Source organism: Ovis canadensis, chromosome 12 (assembly GCF_042477335.2).
Source record: "Ovis canadensis isolate MfBH-ARS-UI-01 breed Bighorn chromosome 12, ARS-UI_OviCan_v2, whole genome shotgun sequence".
Classification (NCBI taxonomy): domain Eukaryota; kingdom Metazoa; phylum Chordata; class Mammalia; order Artiodactyla; family Bovidae; genus Ovis; species Ovis canadensis.
In genome coordinates this window covers 49,977,670-49,990,959 of record NC_091256.1, presented here as the reverse complement: position 1 = coordinate 49,990,959, position 13,290 = coordinate 49,977,670, and the positions used below count along the sequence as shown (strand labels likewise).

The 13,290-nt window shown below is 38.9% G+C and overlaps 1 protein-coding gene across 8 annotated transcripts in view; it reads right to left on the bottom strand.

The window, feature by feature from the left end:
• Positions 1-13,290, bottom strand: part of DNM3 (dynamin 3) — a 638,181-nt gene that overhangs the window by 451,689 nt on the left and 173,202 nt on the right. For all 8 annotated transcript variants that reach the window (XM_069545637.1, XM_069545635.1, XM_069545641.1 and 5 more), the window contains exons 3-4: positions 6,865-7,014; positions 5,215-5,418 (exon numbers count right to left, since the gene is read on the bottom strand). In XM_069545637.1, the coding sequence (XP_069401738.1) occupies positions 5,215-5,418; positions 6,865-7,014 (354 nt within the window). The remainder of the gene's footprint in view (positions 1-5,214; positions 5,419-6,864; positions 7,015-13,290) is intronic.

The window sequence follows — 13,290 nt, the reverse complement described above, 5'->3', positions numbered from 1 at the left end:
TACTATTGAAATTAAACTGGTGTTGACCTAAACCAGATGATTCTAAATTAAGAGGTCAATTATAATCCCATAGCAATCACTAAGAAAATAACCTTAAAATACTCAAATAAATGACATAGTAATTAAAATAATACTTTAGAAAATACATTTTTAATTAAAAAACAAGGCAATAATAAAGAAATATAAAAACAAAAATATATACTATATACATAAGATAGTAAAACAACAGCCATAAATTCTATCAGTAATTACATGGAAATGGACTAACACTCCAATCAAAGGGAAGATATGGTTGAATAGGCTTTTTAAATTTGATCCAATTATATGCTATTTACAAAACATACATTTTATATTAAAAGAAACAAATAGGTTGAAATTGAAGGATGGAAATAGTTATACCAGGCTAACAGGTACCAAAAGAGTTGAAGTGGTTAAAATCAAACAAAATAGAATTTAAGACAAAATTGTTACTAGAGAAAAAAGAGAACATTACATGATGATCAAAAGGTCAATCCATCAAAAAGATATAATGAGTACAAATACACCTAACAACAGAGTCTTAAAATATATAAAGCAAAATTCAACGAACTTGAAGGGAGAAACAGACAATGTATCAATAATAATGAGAGGCTTCAAAATCTCATTTTCAACAATAGAAGAACAAGACAGAAGAACAAGAAGGAAACAATATTTGAATGGCATTATAAACAAATAGACCTAGAAAACATCAAGAGAACACTCAACAGCAGAAAAAAAAAATACATTCTTCTCAAATACACATGGAACATTCTGCAGGGTAGACCATATGTTAGGTCATAAAATAACTCTGAATAAATTTAAACGGATAAAAATGACACAAAGTATGTTCTCTAATGACAGTGGGATGAAATTGGGAAGACAGAGAGGGTAAATAAATGTATCTATTTGTCAACCCCAATATACTATGTCTCTATATCTCATATTCTAAACTCAAGTTGCATAGAGTCCTACAGCATCTTCTTTTCTCTTTTGCTTATTTTACTACAAATATGAACACTACTGCTGTGGGCAAGAATTCAACCTCTTCCTTTGGAGCTTCAGTAATGTCCAGGACCAGCCAAAGCCTCAGGATAGCAGTGCACAAAAGTGGGTCTCTGGTAGAGACCTAATAACCATGCAAACCTGAGGGTTCTCAAGTACAACAATGTTCAGGAGTTTCAGCATTGAAACTAGGATACAAAAACAAATAATAAACCCTGAGGTTAGCAAGGAATTTCTAGTAACTAAGCCAAGTAGTGTACTTAAGAGCCTTCAGGCAATGAATTTGTTCTCTTTAGCCATCACTATGTAAAAGCAGACAAGGAAGTAGAATACCATGGCATTGAATATTTTCTCTATTCCTGTAAAATTATCAATTCTCTGCAAAGTTACCTGTCAATTATCTGCAAACTTCAAAAAATCTGTTCTTAGGACTACTGTTTACAGGATATAAAAAATTGGGGTAAAGATGGGCTATCTTTAAAAGCAGGAGTTAAAAAGAGCTGTAAGAAACGAGGTTCATTTGGGATAAATTCATGAATATTCATATGGCAACTTCTAAGCAGTATTTAATAAAAATAAGCTTGTAAAATAAGCCAGGTCTGTAACAGAAAGAGAGGCCTAATTTAACTTTCTGGACATAGATTTGTGGCAGATAGACTGGGGATATCATTTGCACTCCTCCATAAAGCTTCACTATGAACAAAGCTAGTGGAGGTGATGGAATTCCAGTTGAGCTATTTCAAATCCTGAAAGATGATGCTGTGAAAGTGCTGCACTCAATATGCCAGCAAGTTTGAAAAACTCAGCAGTGACCACAGGATGGAAAAGGTCAGTTTTCATTCCAATCCTGAAGAAACGCAATGCCAAAGAATGCTCAAACTACCACACAATTGCACTCATCTCACATGCTAGTAAAGTAATGCTCAAAATTCTCCAAGCCAGGCTTCAGCAACAGGTGAACCATGAACTTCCAGATGTTCAAGCTGGTTTTAGAAAAGGCAGAGGAACCAGAGATCAAATTGCCAACATATGCTGGATCATCAAAAAAGCAAGAGTTCCAGAAAAACATCTATTTCTGCTTTATTGGCAATGCCAAAGCCTCTGACTGTGTGAATCACAATAAACTGTGGAAAATTCTGAAAGAGATGGGACTATCAGACCACCTGACCTGCCTCTAGACAAACCTATATGCAGGTCAGGAAGCAACAGTTAGAACTGGACATGGAACAACAGACTGGTTCCAAATAGGAAAAGGAGTATGTCAAGGCTGTATATTGTTGCCTTGCTTATTTAACTTATATGCAGAGTACATCATGAGAAACTCCTGGCTGGAGAAAGCACAAGCTGGAATCAAGATTGCCGGGAGAAATATCAATACTCTCAGATATGCAGATGATACCACCCTTATGGTAGAAAGTGAAGAGGAACTAAAGAGTCTCTTGATGAAAGTGAAAGAGGAGAGTGAAAAAGTTGGCTTAAAGCTCAACATTCAGAAAATGAAGATCATGGCATCCAGTCCCATCACTTCATGGCAAATAAATGGAGAAACAGTGGAAACAGTGTCAGACTTTATTTTGGGGGACTCCAAAATCACTGCAGATGGTGACTGCAGCCATGAAATTAAATGATACTTACTCCTTGGAAGGGAAAGTTATGACCAACCTAGACAGCATATTAAAAAGCAGAGACATTACTTTGCCAACAAAGGTCCATCTAGTCAAGGCTATGGTTTTTCCAGTGGTCATGTATGGATGTGAGAGTTGGAATATAAAGTGCCGGGAGCCAGCGTGAGGAACTCCGCCCGTGGAAAAGGTCATGAGGGAGGAGGCTCGGCATACGCAAAAGTGGGACTGAGCCTCAGGAGACCCCCTGTTCCCGAGCATCTACCCACCAAAACCAGAGTCTGCCTACTTTACTGCTTTATGCTCTCACCTACACCTCTGACTTTACGGGGGGCTGTCCCCCACCACCTCTCTTGGAGAAGTAGTTAACTTACAGCTCCAGTTAATAAAAATTCCTGGGCATGACAAGAGTGTTTCAACTTACAAACTCCTGTGAAAGTTCTGTAGCTTGCCTGACAGGCTCGTCCAGCCACATGTGATTGTTCACAGCCTCCCAACTGTGAGAGGCACAAGATGCTTTAAACTTTCTAAATACAGATTCTTTTGAGAAGTTAGAAAATTATTAGTATAGTATAATGGGTTGATTAGGAATTATATTGGTGAAGGGTTTTTCATTTGTTGGGCCAATATTTGCTGCCAAGTCTCCATATTCCCTGCCCTTATACACATAAATGAATATAACTAGCATATAGGAGAAATAGGTATTAACCTTTGATATTAATCACGTTAAACCTTAGGCTAAATTCCTTTCTCGATTGTAACCCACTGCACCTTCACCCTATAGGAATGCAACTTTATCTGGTGCCTTCGGAGGGTAGAGCCTGGTTTAAGAAAATTCACCCCCGGAAGAATAAGTTTTCTGGTTGACTGACCGTTATCAGAAAGAAAAGGCCATAAAATGTCAGCAGGCCTCATGGCCAGAAGATGATGTAAAGCCCCTAAGACCTTTGTATACATTTGTATAAAGCACCTGAATTTGATAAGGGTCAGGTCTGCTGACCCCGCATGACTCTGTATTCATCCCTATGTGTAACAAAAAATATATAAGCAAAACTGAAAAATAAAGAAATCAGACCAGTTCCTGGAAAGACTGGTTTCCCTCATGTGGTCTTTTCTCGTTCTCTTTTTTTCTGGTTGAATTCCCATCTGGAGCGTGGAGGCTCGCCATGTCTACTTACTTGCCCTGGCTTCTAAGACCCACGCGAGAGGGAGCCCAAGGCAGGCCACCCTCTGCTATTCAAGCAGGCACCGGTGGCCTACGTAGATGGTGCAAACTCCTTGCCTTGGAGTTTTATTGGTTTTCCACATAAACCAAGTTATTCAGCACCTTTTCTCCACTAATATTTCCTACTACACCATCCTTTTCTAATCTCTCTTTATATCTGTAATTAAATAAGTCTTTTCCTAGGATGCCGACTCTGTCCCCCCTTCGAATTCCCTGGATCCACTGGGGCTGAACCCCAGCAATAAAGCAAGCTGAGCACTGAAGAATTGATTCTTTTGAACTGTGGTGTTGGAGAAGACTCTTGAGAGTCCCTTGGACTGCAAGGAGATCCAACCAGTCCATCCCAAAGGAGATCAGACCTGGGTGTTCATTGGAAGGACTGATGTTGAAGCTGAGACTCCAATACTTTGGCCACCTGAAGCAACGAGCTGACTTATTTGAAAAGACCCTGATGCTGGGAAAGATTGAGGGCAGGAGGAGAGGAGACAACAGAGGATGAGATAGTTGGATGGCATCCCTGACTCAATGGACATGGGTTTGGGTGGACTGCAGGAGTTGGTGATGGATAGGCAGGCCTGGCATGCTGTAGTTCATGGGGTCGCAAAGAGTCAGACATGACTGAGCAACTGAACTGAACTGAACTGATGGAGTTTCAGCTGAAGTAAGTGTGGACTTCTCAAGGATATGACTGTGCTGCACTCTCTAGATTCCACTGATGGAAGTGCTAACTGTTTTTCATCAGATAACCTGATCTTGTCTCTTCAGGACAAGAAGGTTTATGAGACAGGGGTTTAGTATCATTTTTATAACTAGATTCCAGCCCCAATCCATATTCTGGCTCTCCCAAGCCACTAATGCTGAAGAAGGAGTCCCAGTGATGTTCCCCATCTAGCCACCTGGAACTTCTACCTGCTTTGTTTCAAGCTCCAGTCTCAGGGATATAGGTTTAGACTTTATTCCCCAGTTATTTTTCTTTCAGCATCTTAAATACAAAAGAGCTAACAACATTAATAATGTCTAATGTAAAGGTCTTCCTAAGGGGATCAATGGTAAAGAATTCTCCTGCAAAGCAGGAGATGTGAATTCAATCATTGGATCAGGAAGATCCCCTAGAGAAGGAAATGGCAACCCACTCCAGTATTCTTGCCTGGAAAATCCCATGGACAGTTGAGCCTGGCAGGCTACAGTACATGGGGTTGGAAAAGAGTTGGATACAACTTAGCAACTATTAACAACAATTTAACTGATAATGAAGTAAAGTCATGAGATTTTGTATTATCCTGAAATATACCCAAACTCTTGACATTTGAAACCAATTCCCTTTCATCTAATGGGCCACACACTCACCTTGAGGATCAACATCTTTCGCTAGCTTCAACGCATCTGAGTTTGCAAGATCGGTGTTGGCTGGGGTAACAGCCAGAATCAGACAGTTCTCCCGTGTGATGAACTGCATAATCATTTCTCTGATCTGGTACTCAATATCTGGAGGCTGATCTCCCACGGGCACTTTAGTAATTCCGGGTAGGTCAATCAGGGTTAGATTTAACACTGTGGAAAGGGAAAAAGAGTCTTACATGTACCATCAACACTGAAAGATAGCAACAAGGCAGAATCATGTGTTATTTTCATAGAAATGAAACAAGCTGAGCTTGTGTATCTAAAGAGTTCCAACTCATGTGCATAGAATAAAACAGGATAGAATTCAAACTGGCCTTGCAAATTTTCTCTATTTTTATGATATGATTGTGCTAGGCCAAATGATCATTTTAACATAATTTAAGAAGTGCTGATTTGCATACCTAATAGCTTTCTCAGAGAGCTGCCATGTTTGTAACTAGGGGCCTATAATTCAAACACAGAACAATAAGCAAATATACTGTCTGTCTTGCACTTCCCTTCAAATGGTATAAAAATTCTCAGAGTAAAGTTTGTCCTTCCTTTTAAAAGCAGTATGCGTTATTTACAAAGTGTTAGCCTGGGCTAACTTAGCCTGGGCTTCCAAGGTGGCTGAGTGGTAAGGAACATGCCTGCCAATGCAGGAGACATGGGTTTGACCCCTGGGTGGGGAAGATTCCCTGGAGAAGGAAATGGCAACTCACACCAGTATTCTTGTCTAAAAAATCCCATGGACAGAGGAGTCTGGTGGGCTACAGTCTATGGGGTCATAAAGGGTCAGACTCAACTTAGTGACTAAACAACAGCAACAAGTCGCTTAGCTTATTGGAAAGCAGTTAGTCATGAAGTTAGTGTGTAGCCTCTACAGCCAGACTTACAGAGCACTATTTTGGAAACCCAGGAAACTACTAAATCAGTGACTCCAGCCCTGACCTGGCTATCATTCTGTCTATACACAAAAGCTCCAAGTCTCTCTATACACTTGGCTCCAAGTCCTCTTGGGAAGTCATAATTGAGCATTTCATGGTCCAATTTAAAAGCAACAGAGCTGAGGAGAAGATTAGAGATGAAAATCTGTCCCAACAAAATCTTAGTCATTCTGGAGGCTATTTATTCTGTATTACCCACCAAGAATTGGTTATCTAATTTATAAGTTTTTGCTGACAGTCTGGAGAGAAAAAAATCACAGTTGATTCCTCAGGAAGAGAATAAATAAGAATATATAGGACTGAAAGAAAATTCATTAAAGAAAACTCAACCATAGAACCAAGCACCTCTAAGATTTTTGCAAAAGCTGAAGCTACTAAAAATGGACATTTTCATGCATTCTTCTTTGGAATTCTAAAGGTTTAAAATATATATAAAGAAAACTTTGTAAAATAATGTACTCAATTCTCTTTTACAAATTATCTCCTTCTGACTCCCATAAATAATTCTATGAGCTGTTTGGGTTATATCATTTACTGAAGTACCTAAGCACAATCTTAGACACCAAGATTTTTTGAGAGGAAAAAAAAGCCATTTTACATAAATAATGTATTAACATACATAGTAAAAATTTTTGAGGACAAGAATTTGGAATTTTGTTATTTTACTTACCATGTGGGGAATAGACTCGTAAATTAATGGGTATGGAGGAAATGCCTTTATTCATTCCAGTTACTCGATCTGTTTCAGCTTCAATCTCATGGCGAACTTCATCAAAATCTGTAAATTTTTTTCCTTTGCAGTGTAGAAATTCAGCATATTCTATAAAAGACAAATTAATACAATCTAAAATTCAGGTATTTTTTCAGTAATTATAAGGAAACGATGCTTCTTTAATTACAAGTCAAAATATCCAATATTGCCTCTTCAGCCATCATAATGAGAGAACATGGAGGTAACTAAAAAGCACCGTTAACACTTGAGAAATGTCAAGCATAGTACAAATGCTAATGGTGCAAAATTGCTAATTTTCAGATTAGCAATTAAGTATTATAAGCAGTCTTTAAACTGCAAAGCCTATTAAATAAAGAGAATTTTGGCCCTCCAAATGATATAACAAATAACAGCAACCAATTGTCAAAGAAATTAGAGCTGGAATATACAAAAAGCCTACTTATTAATCCTATTAACATGTCCTTTCTGAATATCACCACTTTATCATGATGGATGCTAAACCTGGAATGTTAGGTCCACGAATCAAGGTAAATTGGACACAGTAAAGAGGAGGTAGCAACAGTGAACACTGACATCTTAGGAATCAGTGAACTAAAATGGATGGAAATTGGCGAATTTAATTCAGATTACCATTATATTTACTACTATGGGAAAGAATCCCTTAGGAGAAATGCAACAGCCCTTATAGTCAACAAAAGAGTCCGAAATGCAGTACCTGGGTGCAGTCTCAAAAACAACAGAATGATCTTGGTTTGTTTCCAAGGCAAATCATTCAACATCACAGTAATCCACGTCTATGCCCCAACCGCTAATGCTGAAGAAGCTGAAGTCGATTTTATGAAGATCTCCTACAAGACCTTCTAGAACTAGCACCAAAAAAGAAAAAAGATGTCCTTTTCATCACAAGGGATTAGACTGCAAAAGTAGGAAGTCAAGAGATACCTAGAGTAAAAGGCAAGATTGGCCTTGGAGTATAAGATGAAGCAGGGCAAAGGCTAATAGAATTTTGTCCAGAAAACATACTGGTCCTAGCTAACACCCTCTCCAACAACACAGAAGACAACTCTTCACATGGACATCACCAGATGGTCAATACCGAAATCAGATTGATTATGTTCTTTGCAGCCAAAGACAGAGAAGTTCTATACAGTCAGCAAAAACAAGACCTGGAGCTGACTGTGGCTCTAATCATGTACTCCTCATTGCAAAGTTCAGGCTTAATTTGTAGAAAATGGTGAAAACTACTAGGCCATTCAGGTATGACCTAAATCAAATCTCTTATGATTATACAGTGGAGGTGACAAATAGATTCAAGGGATTAGATCTGGTAGACAGAATGCCTGAAGAACTATGGGCAAAGATTCATAACACTGTAAAGGAGGTGGTGACCAAAACCATCCCCAAGAAAAAGAAATGCAAGGAGGCCAAACGATTGTCTGAGGAGGCCTCAGAAATGGCTGAGAAGAGAAGTGAAAGACAAGAGAGAATGGGAAAGATATACCCAAATGAATGCAGAGTCCCCAAGAATAGCAAGGAGAGATAAGGAAGTCTTCCTAAGTGAATAATGTTAAAAAAATAAATAAAAGAAAACAATAGATTGGGAAAGACTAGAGAGCTCTTCAAGAAAGTTGGGAGCTATCAAGGGAATATTTCACGCTGGGACAGGGATGATTAAGGAAAGAAACAGTAAGGACCTAACAGAAGCAGAAGAGACTAAGAAGAGGTGGCAAGAAGTTCTTCTATATAGAACTATACAGAAGAATATACAAGAAGGGTCTTAATTACCTGGAAAACCATGATGGTGTGGTCACTCACCTAGAGCCAGACATCTTGGACTATGAAATCAAGTGGATCTTAGGAAACATTACTACAAACAAAGCTAGTAGAGGTGATGGAATTCTAGCTGAGCTATTTCAAATGCTAAAAGATGATGCTGTGAAAGTGCTGCACTCAATATGTTAGCAAATTTGGAAAACTCAGCAGTGGCCACAGGATCAGAAAAGGTCAGTTCTCATTCCAATCTCAAAGAAGGGCAATGCCAAAGAATGTTCAAACTACTGAACAACTGCACTCATTTCACATGCTAGCAAAGTAATGCTCAAAACCCTTCAACCTAGGCTTCAGCAGCATGTGAAGTGAAAACTTTCAGATGTACAAGCTGGATTTAGAAAAGACAGAGGAACCAGAGATCAAATTGGCAACATTTGCTGGATCACAGAGAAAGCAAGGAAATTCCAGAAAAACATATACTTCTGCTTCATTGACTATGCTAAAACCTTTGTGTAAATCACAACTGGAAAATTCTTAAAGACATGGGAATACCAGACTCCCTTACCTGTCTCCTGAGAAATCTGTATGCAGGTCAAGAAGCAACAGTTAGAACTTCCCTGAAACAGCTGATGGGTTCAAAATTGGGAATGGAGTACATCAAGGCTCTGTATTGTCACCCTGCTTATTTAACTTCTATGCAGAGTATATCATGCGAAATGATGGTTAGATGACTCACAAACTGTAATCAAGATTGCTGGAAGAAGTATCAACAGCCTAAGACATGCAGATGATACCAATGACAGAAAGCAAAGAGAAGCTAAAGAGCCTCTTGGTAAGGGTGAAAGAAGAGGGTGAAAAAGCTGGATTAAAACTCAACATTCAAAAAATGAAGATCATGGCATCCGGTTCCATTACGTCATGGCGAATAGATGGGGGAAAAGTGGAAACAGTGACAAATTTTATATTCTTGGGCTCCAAAATCACTGCAGATGGTGACTGCGGGCATAAAATTAAAAGATGCCTGCTCTTTGGAAGAAAAGCTATGACAAACCTAGAGATTAGGATATTAAAAAGCAGAGACATCACTTTTCCAACAAAGATTCTTACAGTCCAAGCTATTCTTTTTCCAGAAGTCATGTACAGATGTGAGACTTGAACCACAAAGAAGGCTGAGCACCAAAGAATTGATCCTTTCGAATTGTGGTGCTGGAGAAGACTCTTGAGAGTCCTTTGGACTGCAAGCAGATCAAACCAGTCAATCCTAAAGGAAATCAACCCTGAATATTCACTGGAAGGACAGATGCTTAGGCTAAAGCTCCAATACTTTGGCCACCTGATGCAAAGAGCTGACTCACTGGGAAAGACTGAGGACAGAACAAAAAGGTAGTGACCAAGGATGAGATGGCTGGATGGCATCACCGACTCAGTGATGTGAGTTTGAGTAAACTCAAGGAGATGGTGAAGGACAGGGAATCCTGGAGTGCTGCAGTCCATGGCGTCACAAAGAGTCAGACTCGACTTAGAGCAACAACAACATATGCTAAATTATGTAAATACAGCTTCGGAAAGTAGGAAGATTTAGAAACAATGTTTGTTTTACCCTTTAAAAGGAAATAATATATGGAATATTTTAGCTTTAAAATATACTATTCAAAATACCACATCCATTTCTGCAATTAAAAGATATTTTTCTCAAGAAAAAACACAATATTACAAAGAAACTATTTCTCTGCAATCTAAAAAATAAAATCAGTATCTGTAGGCAGAAGGAAAAACTCTAAAATAACCATATAAGAGAAAATTGGTTATTTTTTAAAATTTCAGTAGCATATTAAAACTATTGTACTGTCCCTTTCTCTATCTGCTTCCAAAGATATGGAGTAAGTGATAAGCAACACAACTCAGAAAAAAGGGAACTGATACTAGTAGACCTAAAAATGTTATAATATTACAAGGTAACAAGTCTTAACAAAGAGTTTAATTTCTCTAACAGCCAGCTGAAAAAAATGCTCCACCAAATGTAGACTAAGGCTAAAGTATCTTGGGCCCAGATATCTTGGGCTCAGCTGAGACAGTTATTGGTAGTCTTTCTACCGTTACCACCATAAATATTTAACCTTCACCCACTACACTGCAAGGCCAATAGGGAGACAACTACAAGATGTGGTTTATGCCTGAACAGTGAAAGTATACACAACAATTAAACCTCAGAAGGCTTCAGAAGTCTGCCTGAAGAGATCACCACATTATTTGGCATTTCTTTTACATGTTTAGCCTCATAAGTGCTATTTTTATAAGATTATAAATTCTTAGAAGTAGAGACTTTATTTTGGAGAAGGAAATGGCAACCCACTCCAGTGTTCTTGCCTGGAGAATCCCAGGGTCAAAGGAGCCTGGTAGAAGGCCATCTATGGGGTCGCACAGAGTTGGACACGACTGAAGCGACTTAGCAGCAGCAGCAGCAGCAGCAGCAGCAGCAGCAGCAGCAGCAGCAACAGCAGCAGCAGCAGCGAATTTATTTACTCATTCAGCGGTTAGGCCAGTATCAATGTAAGAGTTTAAGGATAAGTAGAGGATAAAACAATAAGAAAAGTAAAGAGGAACAATAAATGCCAGATTCTGAAAAACAAAGCTTAATAAGCAAAAGTGAGTCATAAATAATTTAGAAGAAACAGAACAGCACTTTCTCATAGCAAGGAGACAGGACTATTAAGTTGAACATAGCCTGTGGAAAATTCAAATCTGAGAACTTCTGGCTATCATAATTATTATGTTCATATAATTTAAAAAAAAAATCTTCTGGATCAAGGGCTACATTTTCAATTTCATTGCTAATCAATAATTCAAGTAACAGAAATGTGTTCCCAGCTGAGCCACGAGTGAAGCCCAACACACTTGTTGCCACTAGATGGCGCCTATTTGCTTTCTCTTTAGGAAACGAAGACCCTTCCAGAAAGTTGTAAAATCAATGCAATTCTCAAATTAGATTTAAATTTACTCTGGACTTCTGAAAATGCTTTTATCTTGGAATTCAGAGACTGGAATTGTGCAGTACCATCTCCAATCTCTGTATCTTGTTAGGTATAGGGTCCCACAAAGAGATTTAGGAATGTCAATATTTATTTATTTATTTAACCAATATTTATTGAACTCCTACAACTTCTCAGGGACTATTTTAGAAAGCTGGCATATAGTAAAGTGAAAAAAAAAGTCTCTAGCCTCATGAAGCTTAAATTCTAGTGAAATAAAACAGTAAACAATGTGTATGTGTCAGGTAAGTGCTATAGAGAAAATTGAATAAGGGGAATGTTAAACACTGGAGAAGGGAGGTCGCTTTGTTATGTGCAATCAAGGAATACTTCTCTGATATGATAAAGTGACATTTGCGCAAAGACTCAAGAAGCCATGCTTTACATAAGAGGATCCCAGTACACTGACTGATGCAGACTACACTTGGCATATTGGAAGAAAAGCAAGGAGGCCAACGTGCCTGGAGCACAGAGCATGGGGGAGAGGCAGCAGATGAGGTCAGAGCTGTGGTACAGACCCAGACAATGTAGGACCTGTGGGCCATTTTAAGGACTTTGATTTTACTCTAAATGAATGTGAAAGCACTTGAAGCGTTTTAGATAGAAGGGAAACATGATGTGACCTAGGTTTTAAATAAAGAACTGTACTGTTGTGTTGAGAACAGACAATGAGGCATAAGAGAAGTAGCTGGCTATAAGAATAATACAGGTGGGATTATTATCTCACCTGGGGGTGAGACCTGGGTGGGAGCAGTGGGAGTGCTGAGAAGTGGTTATATTCTAATGAATTTTGAAGGAAAAACCAAAAGGATTTGCTGATGAATTAAAGGAGGGATATGAGAGAAAGAAAGAAGTTAAGAATAACTTTAAGGAGGTTGACCTCAGCAATTGGAAGAATTTTGAAATAGAAAGACTGAAAGAAAGGAAGATGTATGGAAGATGGGGTTGGGAATCAAGAATTCAGTTTGGCAACTCAATCAAAAAATGGGAAGATTTTCACAGACATTTCTCCAAAGAAGATATTCAGATGGTCAAAAAGCACATGAAAACATGCTCAACATGACTAATTATCAGAGAAATGCAAATCAAAACTACAATGAGGTGTCTCCTCACACCAGTCAGAATCAGTCAGTTCAGTCACTCAGTCATGTCCAACTCTTTGCGACCCCATGGACTGCAGTACACCACTTTCCTGTCCGTCACCAGTCAGAATGCTGCTGCTGCTGCTGCTGCTGCTAAGTCGCTTCAGTCATGTCTGACTCTGTGCGACCCCAGAGACAGCTGCCCACCAGGCTCACCCGTCCCTGAGATTCTCAAGGCAAGAACACTGGAGTGGGTTGCCATTTCCTTCTCCAATGCATGAAAGTGAAAAGTGAAAGTGAAGTCGCTCAGTCATGTCCGACTCTTAGCGACCCCATAGACTGCAGCCCACCAGGCTCCTCCATCCATAGGATTTTCCAGGCAAGAGTACTGGAGTGGGGTGCCATTGCCTTCGCCATCAGTCAGAATGGTCATCATCAAAAAATTTACAAACAATAAAAAGATGGACAGGGTGTGGAGAAAA